Raw genomic sequence first — 19,852 nt, 5'->3', positions numbered from 1 at the left:
TGGAGAAAAGAAAACCTTCTTTCACTGTTGGTGGGAATGTAAATTGATACAGCCACTATGGAGAACAGTATGGAGGTTCCTTCAAAAACTAAATATAGAACTACCATATGACCCAGCAATCCCACTACTGGGCATATACCCTGAGAAAACCATAATTCAAAAAGAGTCATGTACCACAGTGTTCACTCCATCTCTATTTACAATAGCCAGGACATGGAAGCAACCTAAGTGTCCATCGACAGATGAATGGATAAAGAAGATGTGACCCATATATAGAATGGAATATTACTCAGCCATAAAAAGAAACGAAATTGAGTTGTTTTTAGTGAGGTGGATGGACCTAGAGTCTGCTGTACAGAGTGAAGTAAATCAGAAAGAGAAAAACAAATACCGTATGCTAACACATATATATGGAATCTTAAAAAAAATAATAATGGTCATGAAGAACCTAGGGGCAAGATGGGAATAAGGATGTAGACCTATTAGAGAATGGACTTGAGAATATAGGAAGGGCGATCTGTAATCTGGGACAGCGTGAAAGAGTGGCATGGACATATATACACTACCAAATGTAAAACAGATTTGAAGAACCTAGGGATAAGGCAGGAATAAAGACGCAGACCTCCTAGAGAACGGACTTGAGGTTATGGGGAGGGGAAAGGGTGAGCTGTGACAGGGCGAGAGAGAGTCATGGACATATACACACTAACAAACGTAATAAGGTAGATAGCTAGTGGGAAGCAGCCGCATGGCACAGGGATATTGGCTCCGTGCTTTGTGACAGCCTGGAGGGGTGGGATAGGGAGGGTGGGAGGGAGGGAGACGCAAGAGGGAAGAGATATGGGAACATATGTATATGTGTAACTGATTCACTTTGTTATAAAGCAGAAACTAACACACCATTGTAAAGCAATTATACCCCAATAAAGATGTTAAAAAAAAAATAAAAAAAAAAATAAAATTAACATCCCCCAAAAAAAAATAGATAGCTAGTGGGAAGCAGCCGCACAGCACAGGGAGATCAACTCGGTGCTTTGTGACCACCTAGAAGGGTGGTATAGGGAGGGTAAGAGGGAGGGAGACGCAAGAGGGAAGCGATATGGGGATATATGTATATGTATAACTGATTCACTTTGTTATACAACAGAAAGTAACACACCATTGTAAAGTAATTGTACTCCAGTAAAGGTGTTAAAAAAAAAAAAAAAAGATTACCTGAGAGCAGATTAAAGGAGTGCAGGCCGTGCATACACCCTAATCTTATAAGCAACCCTGCCCTGAACCGTTGCTATAAAACTCCTCACCAAATCCTCCCAGGTTGAGATACACAGTTTTTGAGGGCATGAGTCCACTGTGTCCCCCTTTGCCTGGCAAAGCAATAAAGCTATTCTTTTCTACTTCACTCAAAACTCAGAGATTCGATTTGGCACTGGTGCACAGAGGCCGAGTTTGTGGCATCAGTTCCATTACTCCAGTGCTTACAATCTTTTGTCTGCGAGACCCCCATAGTTTGTCAATTCTTTTTACTCTCCTTAACCTAGCTCATGTCCTCACTTCCTTCCTTATATAATTTATAGTTTATGGTTTATCATTATCATCTATTGTAAGCAGACAGGGTAGGGGGTTCCCGGAGAAAGAGAACCATGCATGGCTTTCTTGACATAGGAGAAGCCATTTTTGGCCTAAGCCATTTTGTGACCTAAGCCTGGCCATGATGCTTGCTGTTTAACAGGGCTCAGTAATTAATGATGTTATGGGAGCAAAAGAATCCAGAAACAAATGACTGTTATCAGGCAAGTGAAGTAACAATAGCAAAGATAATATATCAGTTGTAAAGACTCCCAGTTCTCTTTTAATGGTAAAGATTAGCCTGAAGCACTCAACCATCAGATCAACTGGACCCTAAGGGATGATGATGTTGACGTTTTCTGACCCTCATGACTTCAATCAACTAAAGCTTAGACTCTGTTCACCCAAGCCCCTTCTTGAATATGCATGTACCCTTAGCTTAATACTTCTCCAACTGTTCAAGAAGACACTGCTTTGGGCAAGATCCCCAGTGTTCTCCTTACGTGCTGCAAGTAATAATAAATCCTTCCTTCTCCTGATCTTTGGCTTGGTTGTGTCTTTTGGCTCAACACCCACCAAGAGGAAAACCCAGTTTTAGGGAAACATTCTCTTGCCTATACCTTCAATTTCCTTGCCTCTCTTGCTTCATCATATGTTATGATAAACAATATTTCTGGTTAAATCCAGCTCTCCACCTATTTCTTGGACAGGGAGAAAAACACACAAGCATGCTGGTTGTCCCTCTTTTTAATTATAAGCTGTAATTTCAAGTAGGCCCATTCCTCAAGCCTCCAACACCAACTTCCCCATTCAAAGACAGTCTTGTTTCCTTCATTCCACAAGAAAGTACCACTACCTCTACCCACCTACCTGTTCCTATCTACTCCTCATTTTTTTCCCTGTTACTTTGTATGCACTGTGTATTAATCCTCTTGTGCCATAGATTCTGTTCCTTATCATTACTTAATAATGTCGCATCAGAAAATTTCTCACTTTCTCTTGTCTCATAAATGTTGCCCTCTCTATTTGATTTTTCCCATCAGTATATAAAAAAGCTGTTGTTTCTCACATTCTAAGAAAAACCACAATGATCATTTTTGTGATCCCATTTCTCTTCCCCCTTCCCAGCAAAACTCCTAAAATCATTATCTTTGATATCTCTCCTTCCATTATTTCTTTAATCTATTCCTATGGCTTTTATCTCCACTGCACTGCAAACTGCTTTTTCAGTGACCTGCAATGATCTCCATGGTGCTACTCTGATCTCAGTGCTACTTAACCTAATAGTAGCACTTGACAAAGTTGATCATACCACCTCTATTTCTATACTTTATTTAATGTTGCAGGGTTCCATGCTCACTTGGCTTATCTTTTACATCTCTGACTGCTTCTGCTTCTTTTTGTCTTCATTTCTGCTTCTGCCTTCTCTCTTTGACAGAGGCAGTATACGGGCCTCTCACCATTGTGGCCTCTCCCGTTGCGGAGCACAGGCTCCGGACGTGCAGGCTCAGCGGCCACGGCTCACGGGCCCAGCCGCTCTGCAGCACGTGGGATCTTCCCGGACCAGGGCACGAACCCGTGTCCCCTGCATCAGCAGGCGGACTCTCAACCACTGCGCCACCAGGGAAGCCCTCTCTTTGACTTTTAAATGTTGGCTTGACCATGACATCATCTCTGCTAATAGCTTTAAACCTCATCTTTGTGTTGATAATTCCCTCATTTTTATCTGTAGTCCAGATAAAGATGTCCAGCAGTTATTTCAGATTTTAATAGGTCCAGATTGATCTTTTGATATCTTTTTCCCACCCTTAGAAATATGCCCTCTTGAAACTCTATTCTTTCAGTTGTTCAAGCAACAGCCTTGGTATCATAATTTGTGTCTCTTATACTCCTCATCCAATCCATCAGAAAATTCTGTTGGCTTTATTTTCAAGAATATATCTAGAATTCAACCATTTCTCGCTCCTTCTGCTACTATATCCTAGTCTAAGACACTATGATCTCTCATCTGGATTACTGCATTAGTCTCCTAATTGGTTTCTTGTTCTTGCCATTACTTTTCCTCAGTCGATTTTCAACACAACACCCAGAATAATTCTGTTAAAATATAAGCCAAATCATGTCTTTCATCTTCTCAGAACCCTCTGATGACTTCTCATCTCATTTAAAGCCAATATTCTTATAACAGTGCAGCAGAAATTTTTACATAACCTGCCCCCACCTTCACCTTTTTCCCAGCTGACTTCATTTCCTACTATTCTTCCACCTTTTCAAGTTAATCCAGCCACACTGGCCTCATTGTTTTTTCTCTAACACCCCACGTATACTTTGAATATGCTATTTCCTCTTCCTACTATCCTCTCCTTTTAGATACTTAGATAATCCATTCTTGTACTTCACTGAGGTCTTTTTCCAAATACCACCTTTTAAATAAGGCCTTTCCTTGCTACTCTACCTTAAAATTGCAATTCCCCTGACTCGTGTATTCCTGTATCTCCTGATGGTTTCATTTTTCTCCCTAGTTCGTATCAACATCTTTTAAATATATATCTTATTTCTCTCAAATGCTACATAAGGAAGGGCAGGGATTTTTGTCTGTTTTATCCATTGCTGTATCCCTGAAGACTACAGCATGACCTAACTAAGGAAGGTGCTTAATAATTATCTATTTAATGAGTAAGTCTTCCTATGGGATAGGATCACATTTCTTACAGATGTAAGCCTGACACCTGGTTGGATTCTCTGTATCACAAGGCTCTCCTACTCTGTCTTCCCAAATCTGATATTACATTAATTCTCACAACAACCTTCTGAAAGTAAATATTATTATTATCATTTTTAATGCCTGAGAAAAACTGGTCTTATAAAATTGAAGTAACTTGCTGGAAGTCAGACACCTAGAAAATTGTAGAAACCAGGTTTTTGCATCCAGGTATATTGATGTGGATCCTAAACTATTAACTATTACCCTGTGAGTTAAGAGAGCCAACATTTTCATATGTTAAAAACAAACTGGTTGTTTTGGAGAAGCACAAGCTTTCCTGATATTGATAATAAAATAAAATTTATCTTATGGGTCATTATATATAGTTTAGGATTAATGAATTTGATCTTTATCTTACAGACATTTTTGAATCACCAAATTGGGTAGATGAATTAATAAACAATAGCACTATTAGTAAGGAAATGATGATGTCCTAAGCTAAGGTTTTAGTGGAGATGGAGAGTAGGGTACTAATTCATGAGACATTTTTCAAGTGCCTTGGTAGATATAGAGGGTGATGGAGGAAATTAACCCAGATACAGAAATGAGTGGATAGGAAAATTGATAGGTAAGTCAAACTATGAGTGGTTGGATGCGCCTGAAGAAGGGAGTAGAGTTTCTATTGACACTGAACACCAGGTTTAGTATGTGCAGTAAAGTCAAAATGTGAAAAGGTTAATATATTAGATTTCTAAGTTTAAAACTTAGATGAGGTGCCATTCCTAGTGATGACAAGATTTAATATGTAGCCACGGAAGGGAGTTACTGAAGTGTGAAGGTTCTAAATTTTATTGGTGAAAAAGGATGTCAAGTGTTCTTGAGGCTCGGGGTTTTTAGCTGAATCATCCATTTAGAAACGAAACCATCCAGAATGGTGGTAAGATGTGGGATAGTGAGAAACACGAGGAATGGTACCCCAGAAGTTTCCCCATGTACATAGTTTTCCCATTTACACTTAGGTGAAATGTGTGTGAACTAGATCACAGAGTTACAGATATATGCCCACTTATCTGATAAAATACTTCAGTTGGGGAGTGTTATATTCCAACAAATAAAATACCATCATTTGATTAAAAAAAAAAGGGAAAGAAGGGAAGCCAGAAGAAGAAATATTTGTTAAGGCTAGGAGGTGTACAAGGAATATTGCATAATTTTATGTCATTTCACCCTCAAAAATCTCAATTCTTTCAATTATTGACTTATTCAACATATATTTATTAAGTAGCTATAATGACAGGTCCTGTACTGTGGTAAGTATTTTATTTACTTACTTATGGTAAGTATTTTATTCTTATTTTGCAGATGAGGAAATGGAAGCTCAGAAATTTTAAGTCAATTGCCCAGGACCAAAAATGCTTCATATGTCATATCAGAGATCCCCAGGTGCTTCAGTATAAAACACCAGAAATGATAGGTAGAGTGTCATGCAGAATTTGGAGCACCTGTTGGACCTAACTTTAATCTATGTATAGGAATAACAATAATTTCTTCAGGATAGTCATTGCTAAGGCTCCTGGTTACAGGAAAGAGAAAAGGTAAGTATCCAATTTTCACCTGTCATTAACCAATTGGAAGGAATTGCTAGCTATAACCCTGAAAGTGAAACCTGCATAAATGGTGTTATTTTACCTCTAGAACAAACGATCTCATTTTTGTCACATGTTCAGTAATAATGTTTATTATGGACATTTTATACCAAATGAATGTCATTCAAGATTTAAAAATCTGACTAAATTATGAAAAAGTCCATGACAACTGCCAATCACATTTTCTTCCCCTTTTCATGAGATGTTTCAGTGATTTCCTATATTTTCTTGGATAGTCTACAATGTTTTCTTAGTGTGGAAGGTTTAGCAACATTTTAGTGATCCATTCTCCTGCTGTTGTAAGGGGTTCTTTAGTTCATTGCCTTTGAAATTCCCAACTTCTTAAGTGGTACGATTTTGCATTTGCAGTTCACAGTCATAACCCTTTAAAATAACCAAAGGATTGATGAAAATTTTTACTCATATCTTCTTCTTCTGAATTGTGCTAGCAGACAGTTAAGTGATATGAGTGATGTAGATGTTGGCTGTTGAAACGTAAAAGCATGTATCAACAGGCAATCTGTGAATGTTGTTAGATTCCTTTGTCTGTTAAATTTCTCTGAAAATAAATGATGCAAATAAATGATGCACATACTCCCAACTTTTTCTGACACTTAAAATGTTTCAAGATACTTTTCTCAACAGGTGTCTAAACTAATTTGTCTACACACTGATTTTTCTCATCCCACTTCCATGCATTTCAAATTCTATTATTAAATTTCAATTATAAATTTGAATTGGAAAAAAAGGAAGAAAAACAATGGTAGGAGTGAGGAGTCAAATGACAACAATCCAAGATCTAAATTCAATGCAATTATTAATTAGTGATATAGCCTTGGGAACTGTAATTTTATGTTTCTAAATGAATTCTTATGTTTTCTAAATGACTCAAAAAATACACCCTTTAAATGTACTAAATATATATCAAGGATCTTGATATATATGATCTCAATTAATTTTAACAACTATTAGGCACAATTATATTTCTTTTACAGATTATGAAAAAGATCAGGCAGGTTAAGTAATTTTTCCAAGACCATTCAGCTAGTAGACACCTGAGTTGGAATTTCTATTCAAGTACATTTTCCTCCAAATCTTGTTCTCTTCCTATGACATTATTCTGCCTTTTATTGTTATTGTTATATCTTTTATAATATTTAAGTGGCTTGGCAGATCATAATGGATGAGGTGCAGGGTCAAATTTTGGCTCTTCTACTTAGTAGCTTTGCATATTTAGCCTTTTGAGTGGTATTTTTTTCATCTGAAAAGTGGAGATAACAGAGTTGTTTGAATTAATGAAAGAGTATTTGAAACGGCTAGCATATTATTCAGCATTAATCATATTATAACATGTCTACCATAAGGCAATGCTTCATGACATGAAGCATTGTCATGACATGACAATGTTCATGACTAGAACAAGTATTGAAAACAGAGAGTTGAATGATGAGAATTTTTAGTAATACTCTCCAAGTCAGAGCCATACTAGAGCTGATAAACCTTAGCATTCTAGTCTCCATAGCAGAGAAATGACAGTAAAATATTCCGAAGGATTATCCAAGTCACCATCTGGTCACCAATTCAGTTCATGAAGCTCCTTGATCCTGGGATGGGGTTCTCTGGACACTTAGCACAACTCTTCCCAAGAATGAATAAGTGTGAATGAACACACTGAATTTGGTTTCATAATCCAGTCAAAGAGGACTTAAAAATCATTGAGTGAAATGTTTATAATTAATTTGTCGAGACAACAGAGTTGAAAAATAAACTCCAGCATCTCTAGTAACTGCCTGAAATAGCTAGGAGGGTTTAAGAAACCACATTACTTAAACAATGTGTATTATAATTTGTTTATATTTTCCATTCCTTTCACAAAATAACTATAAATTATGTATATAATAGACACTCAGAAAAAACCTCGGAGAATAGATGAATGAAAGAACGGACGACTAACATAATACTCTCTTTCCTCAGTATACTTCTTATGCAATTTCCTGTCTCTGTTTCCTGAAGTTCCCTGGTCTACTTGTTCAGCTGCTGCTACATCTAGTAACTGAAGCTCTAGATTGAGTCTTGTGATATTTTCAGTCATCAATCAATTTATGTCAACAGTTTACTGAGCAGCAGCCTCTCTAAAAGTGATGTTAAATTTTACTTAGAAGAAAATAATAAAAGTTCCATCATTTTGGTAAATTAATGACATTTACAGTACCTTAGGAAACATATATACACAGTGCCCAATTTAAAAAGGAAAGTGATGCATACATTAGGATTCCTTCCTTTAACAACTTCAGATGACTAAACTCAAGCAAGATACACCAATTATTTGACATTCTGTCAAGAGTGGTTAGTGTACCAGGCAGACTGTCAAGTCTGAAGACAAACACTATTTGTGCAAGCTGTTCACTCATCTTTGGTCAAAAATGAATCATACATGCCAAAACAAGAACAAGAATTCTAAGTTATTAAACATGACAAATGTTTAATTGAAGTATCCAAGTCTAGATGTTCTTACAGATAAAAGCAACACACGTGAAGCTCTTTAGACAAGGAAAATAAAGTAATTGTCTTTCTGTTGTAACTACAATAACTGTACACAAATGAAGTAGAAAATTGAGTTAGAAGAAAAGCAAGAAAAATCTCCATTCAACCTTTTCAAAGAGTGATTTTTGATGAGCAAAGATAGGAAGTAAAATAGGGTCTGGTAAGAAAGGACTTACTCAGTAACTGACCCAAAACAAAAAGAACTAAGAATATTCACAGTCCAGAAAAACAAATAAACAAACAATCAAACAAAAAAACCCTTGAGAATATAGGAGCCAGCAAAAATCAGAAACTGTTCAGTAATTCCCCAAACCTCACAGAAAGTCTCAATACAGAAAATTATATTTTAAAAGTTCGTAATTGACTGCTTGGCAGGGTCTCCCCATAAAACACTTCTTGCCAAATCACTAGATACAGCCTTTCATTTTCAATCAGGGTTTTAAGAAACAGCATAGTTAAGTCAGTAAAAGCACCTCACACTATGGACCCGATCAGTAACACCTGATACCCCTTCAAAAAATTTATTCCATACTCTCATATTTTTCCATAAGTCATTTAGATCAACTTCCCCCAATTCCAGAGCAATAGGGGAGTCTATTATTTAAAGGGAGCAAAAGTGATTATCAGAATACCAATGGCCAACTCTATACGTTTAGTATAGTATGACTTGTGCTGATTGCTTGCTGTTTTAAAATGCAGTGGTCCAGGTAAGTTAACCTGTAGGCAGTACAAATGTATGTGGCATGATTATTTTTTAAACTTCATTCAAGTACTTACTGAGTGCCAATAATATGTACTAGTGCAATGTTCTGTGTTAAGGATGGATGGTCAGGATAGAGCCTCACAGTCCAGAAAGGAAACATAGGGTTTTATTTATACCAAATCTATTCTCCCCTTCACACCTGAATAAAGAATCTGATTTTGTTCGGGTATCATAACCTTCAGAGAAGATGACCAGTTTACAGATAGATTCTCAATATTCTAAATCAACTGGGTAAGCCAACTCACTCATTTGCCATCTAATTAGGTTATTGGTTCAGGATGACATGCAGCCCAATTCTGGCAAATCATATAGGAAGTTAACTCTACTATGGGATTTATAGAAAACTTTTCTTGTTGGAGAGGGATCAGTGCCTTTTCTTTTGCTGTATGGTGTCATGTATGCATATGATACCGACTATGGCAGTCTTCTTGTAACCATGTGAAATGAACTAACTAAAGACAAGTCAACACACTAAGGATGACAGAGCAGAAAGATCAAAGAAACTGAGTTTATCACAACATCAGGCTGCTGCCCCAATAATAAACTCCTGAACCACCCTACTAGCAAACTTCTTGTTATGTGAGATAATTAATTTTTCATATCTTTTAAACCAGTTGAATCAGGATTTTCTGTTTCTTGCAGCCCAAAGTGTCTTAAAGAAAAGGGAAACGGTGAAGTAAATGAAAGTATGCAAAATGTTAATAAGCGCATTGGCAGTGTGTATTAGAGCTGAGGTTGGAGACATTTTCAAAGCGAATAAAAATTTGAGTTGAGTCCTAAAAGACTGGGTAAACAACAGGACAGTTGCATTTCAAGCAGAGGGAAATGCAATACGCATAGTCATCAAGGCATGAAAGACCTCTGAAAATTTGAGTAATTACTTGAGAATAGAAAAGACTATGTTTGGTTGTAGAAAACAATATAAGATGGGATGGGAGGTAGATGGAGTTGAGATCATGAAAATCTACTGCAAGGTCATATTAAGGGAGAAGAGATTAATGTCATAGTCTAATAATTCTAAACCCTGTAAGCAGAAAAAGGTGACTGGAATTATGCTAGCCAGCTGGGGGTTCCCTAGGAACTAGAGCCTACTTTATGAGTAGGGATCAAGTGGTATTACACAAAGATTTTTCTCAGAGCAGTGTGAAGGATGGATGGGCTGAAAACAGGAAAGAATGGAAGGGAAGAAAAACAATTAGGAGGCTGTAGTCCAAGTAGGTAACACTAAAGGCTTGAGATAAGGTGCTGGCCATGGAGATAGAAATAGGACAAATCCAAATATATTTTTGAGAAACAACAGTTAGGACTTAAGGACTGCTGAATGAGGAAGATTGCTGGGTAAGAAAAATGCCTCCCAGATTTTCTATGTTGGATGATTTGCTGGTGAGCATAAACCAGGACACTGCATATAAAGACAGTTTGTGAATGGTAGGGGCAAGGATTGAAAGAGTAGAGAGTAAAAATGTTTGATTCAATTTTGGACCTCTTGAGCTAAGCTACCAGTACCCACCAAGCTATATAAATATCTTAATAATGAGCCCTCCAGGTAAAATGGTTACAAAATGTACCTATAGATTAAATCTCTTGGAAATATTTATAGAATTGTTAGAGAAAAGCCACTTTTAGAGGATGTCTGTCAAAATGATGATTCTTAATCAGGTAGTTAGGTAGTAGTATTTTTTATCTGTTGAGACAATTTCAGTTTTTGAAAAGAAAGCCAATTAATACATGTAAAGGTGAGTACTGGTTTTCTTTTCAAGTCCTCTTTATCACTTAATGGCCAAATTTCTTGAGTCATCTATATGGCTTTTACCTCTGTGGCAGACCCTGCTCTGGGTGTACCAGATCCAACAGCATTTTGCTTCTGTATATAGATGTACACCTGGTCTGCTTTCCTATACTCCCTTGCAGTGGGTGGGGCCTTCTTACTGACTTCCCACCTATGGAATATAGGCCGAAGTGGTGTGTGCTACTTCTAGACCTGGTACCTAAAAACATCTTCGACGTGACGCTCTGCTTCTCTCCCTTTCTTTATCTGGGTCCAGTACCATCAACGTGCTGATACGTTCCTATTCCTTATCACCAATCCAGATCTTTTTCCTGCTCTTCTTCATTGAGAAACAACAAAACTTAAGCAGTATAATGATGTTTTTCAAGGTCTTAACCCAAATCTGTAACATAAACTATGAGGAGCTGATATTATTATAAGGAAACCAGATTACTACCTAAGGAAGCAATGATGTAATTGCATGTGGCTATTATAACGAAAAATTGCGAGAGACTGGATTAGAAAGTTTAGTTCCCAAAGGCCAGATGTCTGAGTTCCAACATTTGAGGTCAGTACGTATATACAAAATGTGCATTTTTACAACTCTTCACTTATTTAACAAAATAGAAGAATTTAAAGGGAAAATAATTTAAACTAGGGATACATTTAAGGTGGAGCTCTGTTCCTGGTTTTTGCTGATCTATGGAAGAGCTTTGTATCAGATTCTATTTTCATATACATTTAATAGGAGTAATAAGACTTAAATGATATTAGAAAATAACTTAAAAATTGTATTCTGTTTTTTAATAAATCTTTTTTACTAAAGGAACTACATATAACCTCTATTATGTAAAATAAAAATAGAACAGACAAAAACAATTGTTCTTATATTACACCTTAACTAGAAAACTGTGCTAATGAATTTTACAGATTATTATGTAAAATGTAAACTTTCTTACAAATAGCCATCACTTTTTTTTTCAGGTTGGTTGGAGTAGAGAAAAGCTCTCATTAGTTTAGTGAGTTGCTCATTGTAGGGATTTTATCTGGTGTATACTTTTCTGAGAATGACAGGGTGAAAGATGATTATAACAGATCAATATTAAATGACAAGACATATCTTCCCCTTACAAAAAAGTGAAGCAATAATTTATTATTTATTAAACTGTAAAGGTAAAAAGGTGAATTAGTAGCAATATAATGATTCTAGAAGGTAAAGGATGGAGGCTTTAAAACCTCCTGATTTTGTATCATGCGTGCCCTATTATACCGCAGTAACTCCCTAAAGTACAGCTCTTTACTCTCACTTCAGGGAGTGTTCCAGACATCAAAGCAGAGAGAGCATTTACCTCCTTTATATATTCATTTGTATGCCTTTATCAGTATTTAACTCTGATTGAATGGGAGCGCAGTTGAGGCTTTTTTATTTACTTGATGGCCAGACTTGCCTCTCTGCCTTGTGCTTATATTTGGAACAGGTCATGGGCAAAACTAAAATGGACAGAATCTGTTGTCAGCTTACTCCTTCTACTCTGTCCCTGCCACACAGCCTGTGGGCTTTTTCCTGCTGCCTGGATGCTAATGTGTTGTTAGCTTGTGAGCTTCTTTAGACAAGGACCATTCTAGTCTATCCTTTTGTTTAAAATTAATTTTTATTGGAGTATAATTGCTTTAAACTGTTGTGTTAGTTTCTGCTGTACAGCAAAGTGAATCAGTTATACATATACATATATCCACTCTTTTTTAGATTCTATTCCCATATCCTTAATAGTTCAACAATGTCTAACATCTCAACATTTGTCACATAAATGAACAAATGATAAACTAATTCATCATAAGCATTATGTTCTGAATATATATACTTTTTACATGAGAAGAGAAATTCTGGGAGGGAACAATGTTAACCTAAAGGAGTGACTTGCTAAGGAGAGAATTTCAGGCACTGGGGAGACATATTTAGGAGAGGGGGTGAGGGGAACATAGGACTTCAAATCATATGATGCAAAATTTCCACATTATTTTGCTTTATTTAGAGTAGTCCCTGATTTGAGAAATTGCCCCAAAATTCTAGATAAGTTTAGATTGTTGAGAAAATGAATGGGCAGATTTTGCAACATCTCAATTTTATGCATAGTATATTAAAGCTCATTAAAGCTCCTTTAATACCATGAGCCACCTTGGAAAGTCCTCGTGATCCCAGAGACACCATGGCCTTAATTCACTCCATGGTTCTCCCAACTGGTCCAGCAGACATTGCACCAGCTTGTTTTTCAGGCCTTAATTCCTGACTCAGGTTAGTCCCTGACTTCTGCTCACATTCTCCCTCCAATCCAGTTTTTTTTTTTTTTTTTTGCGGTACACGGGCCTCTCACTGTTGTGGCCCCTCCCGTTGCGGAGCACAGGCTCCGGACGCGCAGGCTCAGCAGCCATGGCTCACAGGCCCAGCCGCTCCACGGCATGTGGGATCTTCCCAGACTGGGGCACGAACCTGTGTCCCCTGCATCGGCAGGCAGACTCTCAACCACTGTGCCACCAGGGAAGCCCCCTCCAATCCAGTTTTGACTTCACTAGTGATATGCATTGCCTTGTACCTGACTGGGCCAATGATCTGACATCGTTCTAGTCGTGCCAAATCTGTTTGGCATCAAGACGCACTGACTGCTCAAACAGCCCTCCTATGTCACAAGTCTGCATGTACCCAGTTGGGCAACTTTTTCCTATTCATTCATTCAGTAAAAATTTATTTAATATTTATCAAGTGCCAAGTACTGCCCTAGGTGCTTGTGCTATATCAGTGAATAAAACAGAAAAAAACTGCTGCACTTAGAGAGTTTGCAAATGTGTGTTTCATCTCAGGTTAACCCCACACTTTGAAGGGAATGCTTTCAGAGTTTTGTAGGATAGGCCTTAAAAAACAATTTATACAGATTTCGATTCAAAATGGTTCTCTTGGAGCTCATTCAATCAAACTAGTATTAGGGGTATGAAAGACTGCAATACTGCTGTTCCATTTGTGACACATCCCTAGCATACTGATGCTCCGATTTTTAAAAAACACATATTTCAATTCTTTTTCTTCAATAAAGAAATGCTTATCTTAGGTAAGCTTCTCCTAGAACACACTATGAAACAGGAATTAAGGTGTATGTGATTTACTGAAGGAGTGCTCTTTAGGAAAGAAACCTTTAAGGAAGTAAGAGAAGCATTGTAGGGGAGGGGAAGGAGTTAACCAAGAGGTCATCTAGCTTTGATTCATCCCTGGGGAGGTTCTGGAATGTAAATTGTACCTTAAAGATTTCCCACTTCCCAGACCAGGTAGCTATGTTAGCAGAGAACAACTCTCCAGAGAAGAGGCAGTTGTCAGTTGGCAGTCAATATTCACTGAAACTGCAAGATGGGTCCACCAGCCAGGTAAAGGGGATTTGGCTAGAGCACTAACAGTGCCTTTGAGAATGCACTGAATTCCAAGCATGTGAAAATATTGACAAACTTAGAGAAATTTCTATGGTTTCGTGATTTTAAAAACATTTTTTTCAGCACCTCTTGAGTTCCAGACATTGGTGTGATTAGTATGCTGATGAGTATGACATGATTGCTCTCATTAGCCACTATATGGACCAGGAGTGGACGCAGACAGGGGAATAGAAGTGTTAAGGTTGTGTGACACGACATCTGCTGAGTCATCTAGAGTATACTCTGGGATACAACATGGGAGCAATACTCAATCAACCCTGGAGAGTGGCTGGGGAGAGGGTCAAGGAAAGCTTCCTGCATGATGTGACATCAGAGCCAATCTAGTCAGAGCCCTTCATAAAGTCCTTTCCTTGCTGTATATTTCCTGTGGCTGCCATAACAAATTAATACTAACTAATGGCTTAAACAATAGAAATTAATCTCACAGTTGGGACACCAGAAGTTTGAAATCAAGATAGGTTGTACTCCCTTTCAAGGCTCTAGGGGAAAATCCTTCCTTGCCTCTTCCAGCTTCTGGTGACCCTGGACAATCCTTGGCTCTGGGCTGTATTGACTCCATCTCCACATGGCCTTTTCTGTTTGTGTGCATCTTCTCCTCTGTCTCTTATAAGGACACTTGTCATTGGATTTAGGACCCACCCTGATAATAAAGGATGATTTAATCTCAAGATTTTAAATTTAATTACATCTTCAAATACCCTTTTTCCGAATAAGGTCTTAGTTACAGGTTCCTGGAGTTAAGATGTGGGTATATCTTTTGGGGAGCCCCATTCAACCCAATATCTCACTACCAGCTAGTGACAGCTGTTTGTTTCTTATTCAAAACGGAAAGGGGCACTGAGTTTAAGTTTCTAAAATTGTTATATGATGGGGGAGGGGCCTCCTAGTTGTGAACTCAAAATGCTACTGTACCCATTTACGGTCACCTTTTAGGGTGCAAATTGTGATTGAAAGCTTTTAAACCTTCCCAATCCAAAGCTTATTGTTAACTCCCTTTTCATGAAAAATAGGGGATACTCATCCTACATCACCCTTCCAACAGTAACTCCAAGTCAATTTCCCTTTTCAGGAAGGCTACCCACAGTGATGGCAAGTAGTCAAGATGGTTTCTGTGCAAGCCTGTTTATTCATAACTCAGTATCTGATGAGGCAACATTCTGATCAGTGGCAGTGACAGGTGGAAGCAGTGGATGCAGGGAGAGCTATTTAGGAGGTATAGGATTATAGGGCTTGGTAAACAACTGGGCATATTCGTGAGAAATGGGGAAGATCCAGAAAAGCCTCCAAGACCTGAGTGAGCAGGGTAAGTTGCTGCGTTCAGTGTTGAACATGCTGAATATGAGGAAGCAGGAGCTCACCCGAGTGGAGAAAAATCATTAAACTGATGTTTGATGGATCTCTATCTTTTTTTAAAATTACAGGGTATTGGCTTTTGTTGTTGTTGTTGTTGTTTTGTTTTTTAAGGAAAGATATATTGAGAATATTTTTAAGTGTATCATGCTGGGTCTGAGCTGCATCTCTAAAGTTTTAACTCAATATTCTACACACAAAAAATCAATATTCTACAAACAAATGTCCCCTAAATATGATGCTATGCACCAGCAGCTATTATTTTTTAACTCCAAGATATATTCTAAATATATGTAATGTTCTTTGATGCTTAGGATATTTTGCCTGATTCTTAATTTTTATTTAAGTTTTAAAAGAATGTGGGTAATTAAATATTTCTCTCCACGTTTTCCTTTTCCTTTTCCATATTTTCACAAATTAAGCATTCAGAAACAAGCAGTCCATTTATAACTTATATTCTTTTCTAGCCCTTCTAACTTACTCTCTTAAATCAGTGAGAAGAGAAATGGGCTTTGTTATTGGTTTTTCTCTTTTTTATAAGGGTGAGAACCATACTTAGAAAGTCTTTCCTCCTAACTTCTTTGGAAACAGTGACATTATTGTATTTATTGTGAATCTGCAAATATGACATTGATTGACAACTTTGCACTCATTGTTGTCTTTCAAATTACTCTACTTTTCACACCCTTTTAGCAGATGAAGAACTTACTAAGGTGGCTCTAGAATTAGTATTATAACAATCAATGTATTAGGATAAGTCCTTAATATTTTATTCTATTTTTTTAAAATTATCTTTCTATATGCTTTTTTACTTTATATATTTTATATTATGTTTTGGTTCAAATATTTTATATCAAGATTGTTAGTGGTCATGTTATTTTTTAATATGCCTTCATTTGAATAAACATATGTTAAAAAAGTGAAAAGTGAAAAAAGTGAAGTTTTAAGGGAAATAAACATTGGGGTTAATGGAGTTCTAGCTTTATTATGACAGTGAAACACCAACAAGTGTATCCACTTAACTTCCCACCAAAGTAGCTGATCGAGAAATGGTAGGGAATAAGACTCAATTCAGAGCTGGATAAGAGTCTATTTAGTGAAAGGCCCACTGTTTGCCAATATATCTGATGCCTAATTATACTGACATACTAGAGGAAAATGCCCTAGCATTTCTATTAGGAATTTGAAATGAAATTCAGCAGCAAATCAAATATTAGTGCTTGACAATTCCTTGTATTTCTATTTTGCTATGAAATCCTTGAGTCATTTTCATGGGAAGAGTGATGTCAACACGAGTAATGTTTTTTGAAGCAGAAAAACATGACATTCAAAAATGATATTGACTTCCTTTTTTTCTTATTAAAGTTCTCCACTAGCAATTGAAGCCAATAAATGATGCTTGTTATACATATGTGAGGACAAAGGATAGATTCAATTTCATCCTTAGGTCACTGACATCTGTAATTGCTAAAATTTTTGTGTGAATTTACAATGTTATAATAAAAGTAGGGAGAACAGCATCCAAAGAATAGCTTGTTCAGTAGGATCAGGAGCAGGTTATGATGAGGAATTCTGGTATCTCTTAAATAAGTCTGACTTCTCCACTAATAATATTCAAAATTTATGCTTTGGGAGAAGTTTAGTGCTGTAGGAATTTTTAACTTAAAGAGCACATATTGGTCTTTAGACCCCACTGTTTATAACTAATATTGTACAGAAATTTCTTTTAAAGCATACATTCTTCCAAAACATACACAGTCTTATAACTAGGTTTTATATTGAAATATTAAGCAAGTAGACGTGATCACACGTAGACCTTGTGATTTAAAGCTATAGGAAAGGTATCATCCAGATTTAAAATTCTGGTTGGATTTAAAGAGCAGCAATGGTACGAAAGGAAGATTTTGAAGATGATGACAGTTAAATTATACTCATAAATAAAAATAACCTTAACAAAGACTCAAATTTGGCTGAATTTTAAGTGGAAGTTTGTATCAATTACAAGGGAAAGCTGCCCCACAGAGAAAAGTTGACAATAAAAAAAGGTATTCTAACCTATTTTGGTTAATCTTACCAGTGAAGACGATGGGCAATCTGGATGCTTTGCAGTGAGCGGTGTAACAGAAGTTGCACTAGAGGACTTTCAAGGTTCCATTCAAACTTGACAGCCTGAAATAAGAGATACAATTAGTTTCCTTTTTTTTTTTTTTCCTCAGTAACAAAATTATAGCACATACAAAGGGACCTAAGAGTCTTGAGAAAGACAGGGAAAACAGCATCAATGTTTTAACAAAATGTTTATATTTGATAGCTTTATTAGCTGGTGCATAACTAATAACAGAGCATACACACAACACACAATTGGGGGTGTGTAGTCTGCTTCCTTTCCTTATTTTTGCTTTAGTATCACAGGATAATAAATAGGAGCAGGTTGTTGGTGGAGTTCAACCATGCCTAGGAAGAGAATCTTGGCACAAAAAATAATATCATGAACAGTGTCTTGGATATAAAAATGGCATTGTTAAGCAGTAGATGTTTCCCTTCTTTTGTAGATGAAATTAATACACACTCAAAGCCTTAACTGAAATCACCAACTGAGTATTAATCTGAAGGCTTTGAAGCTTTCCTTATAGGTTTCAAAGCTGACTGTTCCCACCATAATTCACCCATCCCCAAATCTCCCATGCCTTCATCTGCACTGGGAACAACTTTCTAATGTTTTCTAGTATACCCAACCTGGTGGGAAACACAATCATCAAAAGCAACCTTTGATCTCCTTTGGGACCTAATTCAGACCTCCACCCACACTCTATAGGGACTTCACCATTGGCAGTCAGTAAGTATCTGGGCCCCCATCATCTCAGGAATCTGAATAAGTTGTGAAAATGAAAGTCAGTTTTTCTTCCTATCTTCCTAAGAATGCTTATTCCTGCTTGAGAAGCAAAGCTTATATGGTTTGTTGCCCAGTAAGCCATTTAAGTCTCTCTCTCTCTCTCTCTCTCCCCCGCCCCCACACACACACACAGAGTTTAAGCCAGGTTTTATATCACAGTACAGACAGCAGAAAAAAGTGGGTACAACATTCATTTAATGCACACCTGAAGAAACACCTCAGTATGCTAAACAACCTCAAGGATGGGAACATTTATGAATTCCCAAAGTGTGAGAATGTCAAAGATGATTTCAGAAAATTTGCATAATCTCTGAATGTTGTCTGAATATATAAAGACCATAATGTGTGTTGTCTTAAACTGCAGTTGTGGGCTTCTTTAATTTACATGCTAATACTGGACTGACTAGACCATGGGTTGTGTTCATGCCCTTATAGTGAACATATCCTATGAGCATATGACCAGGAGAGATGTCTCAGAATTTACTTCCGTGCTTGTCTTTTAGCTTTCTTTTCAGATTTCCCTGTGATTTCTTTCTGAACCCAGTAACTACTTATTGATCTTGAATTGCCGTCCTTGCTTCCAAACTCCCTGCTCACTCTGTTTACTGCTACAATTTCCACCTGCATCCTGCCTCACCATCTAGGAGGTAGGCAATATTTTTGGTGCATACTGCATTATTTTGAACTCTCTTCTTGAAACCTACCTGCATTGTTACAGCTTGTGGTTTGCAGTACCTCTGGGTCTGTATCTTATTTGATTTCTAGCTATAAGCCATACATTCTGTTTTCATTATGGTCTTAAAGTCCATTCTTATTGCTCTTTAATATAGCCTGTTTAATTCTAATAAAAGAATGCATAACAAAAATAACATGATTCCAGAAAATAATCAGCAGGGTAGGATTTGATTATGTCTTGGAAAGTATTTTTTTTAACATCTTTATTGGAGTATAATTGCTTTACAATGGTGTGTTAGTTTTTGCTTTATAACAAAGTGAATCAACTATACATATATATATATACCCATATCTCCTCCCTCATGCATCTCCCTCCCACCCTCCTTATCCCACCCCTCTAGGTGATCACAAAGCACTGAGCTGATCTCCCTGTGCTATGCGGCTGATTCCCACTAGCTATCTATTT

The 19,852-nt window shown here is 37.1% G+C and overlaps 1 protein-coding gene across 4 annotated transcripts in view; it reads right to left on the bottom strand.

The window, feature by feature from the left end:
• PIK3C2G (phosphatidylinositol-4-phosphate 3-kinase catalytic subunit type 2 gamma) overlaps positions 1-19,852 on the bottom strand; it is a 328,047-nt gene that overhangs the window by 187,069 nt on the left and 121,126 nt on the right. For all 4 annotated transcript variants that reach the window (XM_067695808.1, XM_067695810.1, XM_067695811.1 and 1 more), the window contains one exon: positions 17,893-17,987. In XM_067695808.1, the coding sequence (XP_067551909.1) occupies positions 17,893-17,987 (95 nt within the window). The remainder of the gene's footprint in view (positions 1-17,892; positions 17,988-19,852) is intronic.

The sequence above is a fragment of the Pseudorca crassidens genome, chromosome 11 (assembly GCF_039906515.1).
Source record: "Pseudorca crassidens isolate mPseCra1 chromosome 11, mPseCra1.hap1, whole genome shotgun sequence".
In the NCBI taxonomy this organism is placed as follows: domain Eukaryota; kingdom Metazoa; phylum Chordata; class Mammalia; order Artiodactyla; family Delphinidae; genus Pseudorca; species Pseudorca crassidens.
This window is presented reverse-complemented; position numbering and strand designations above follow the sequence as displayed.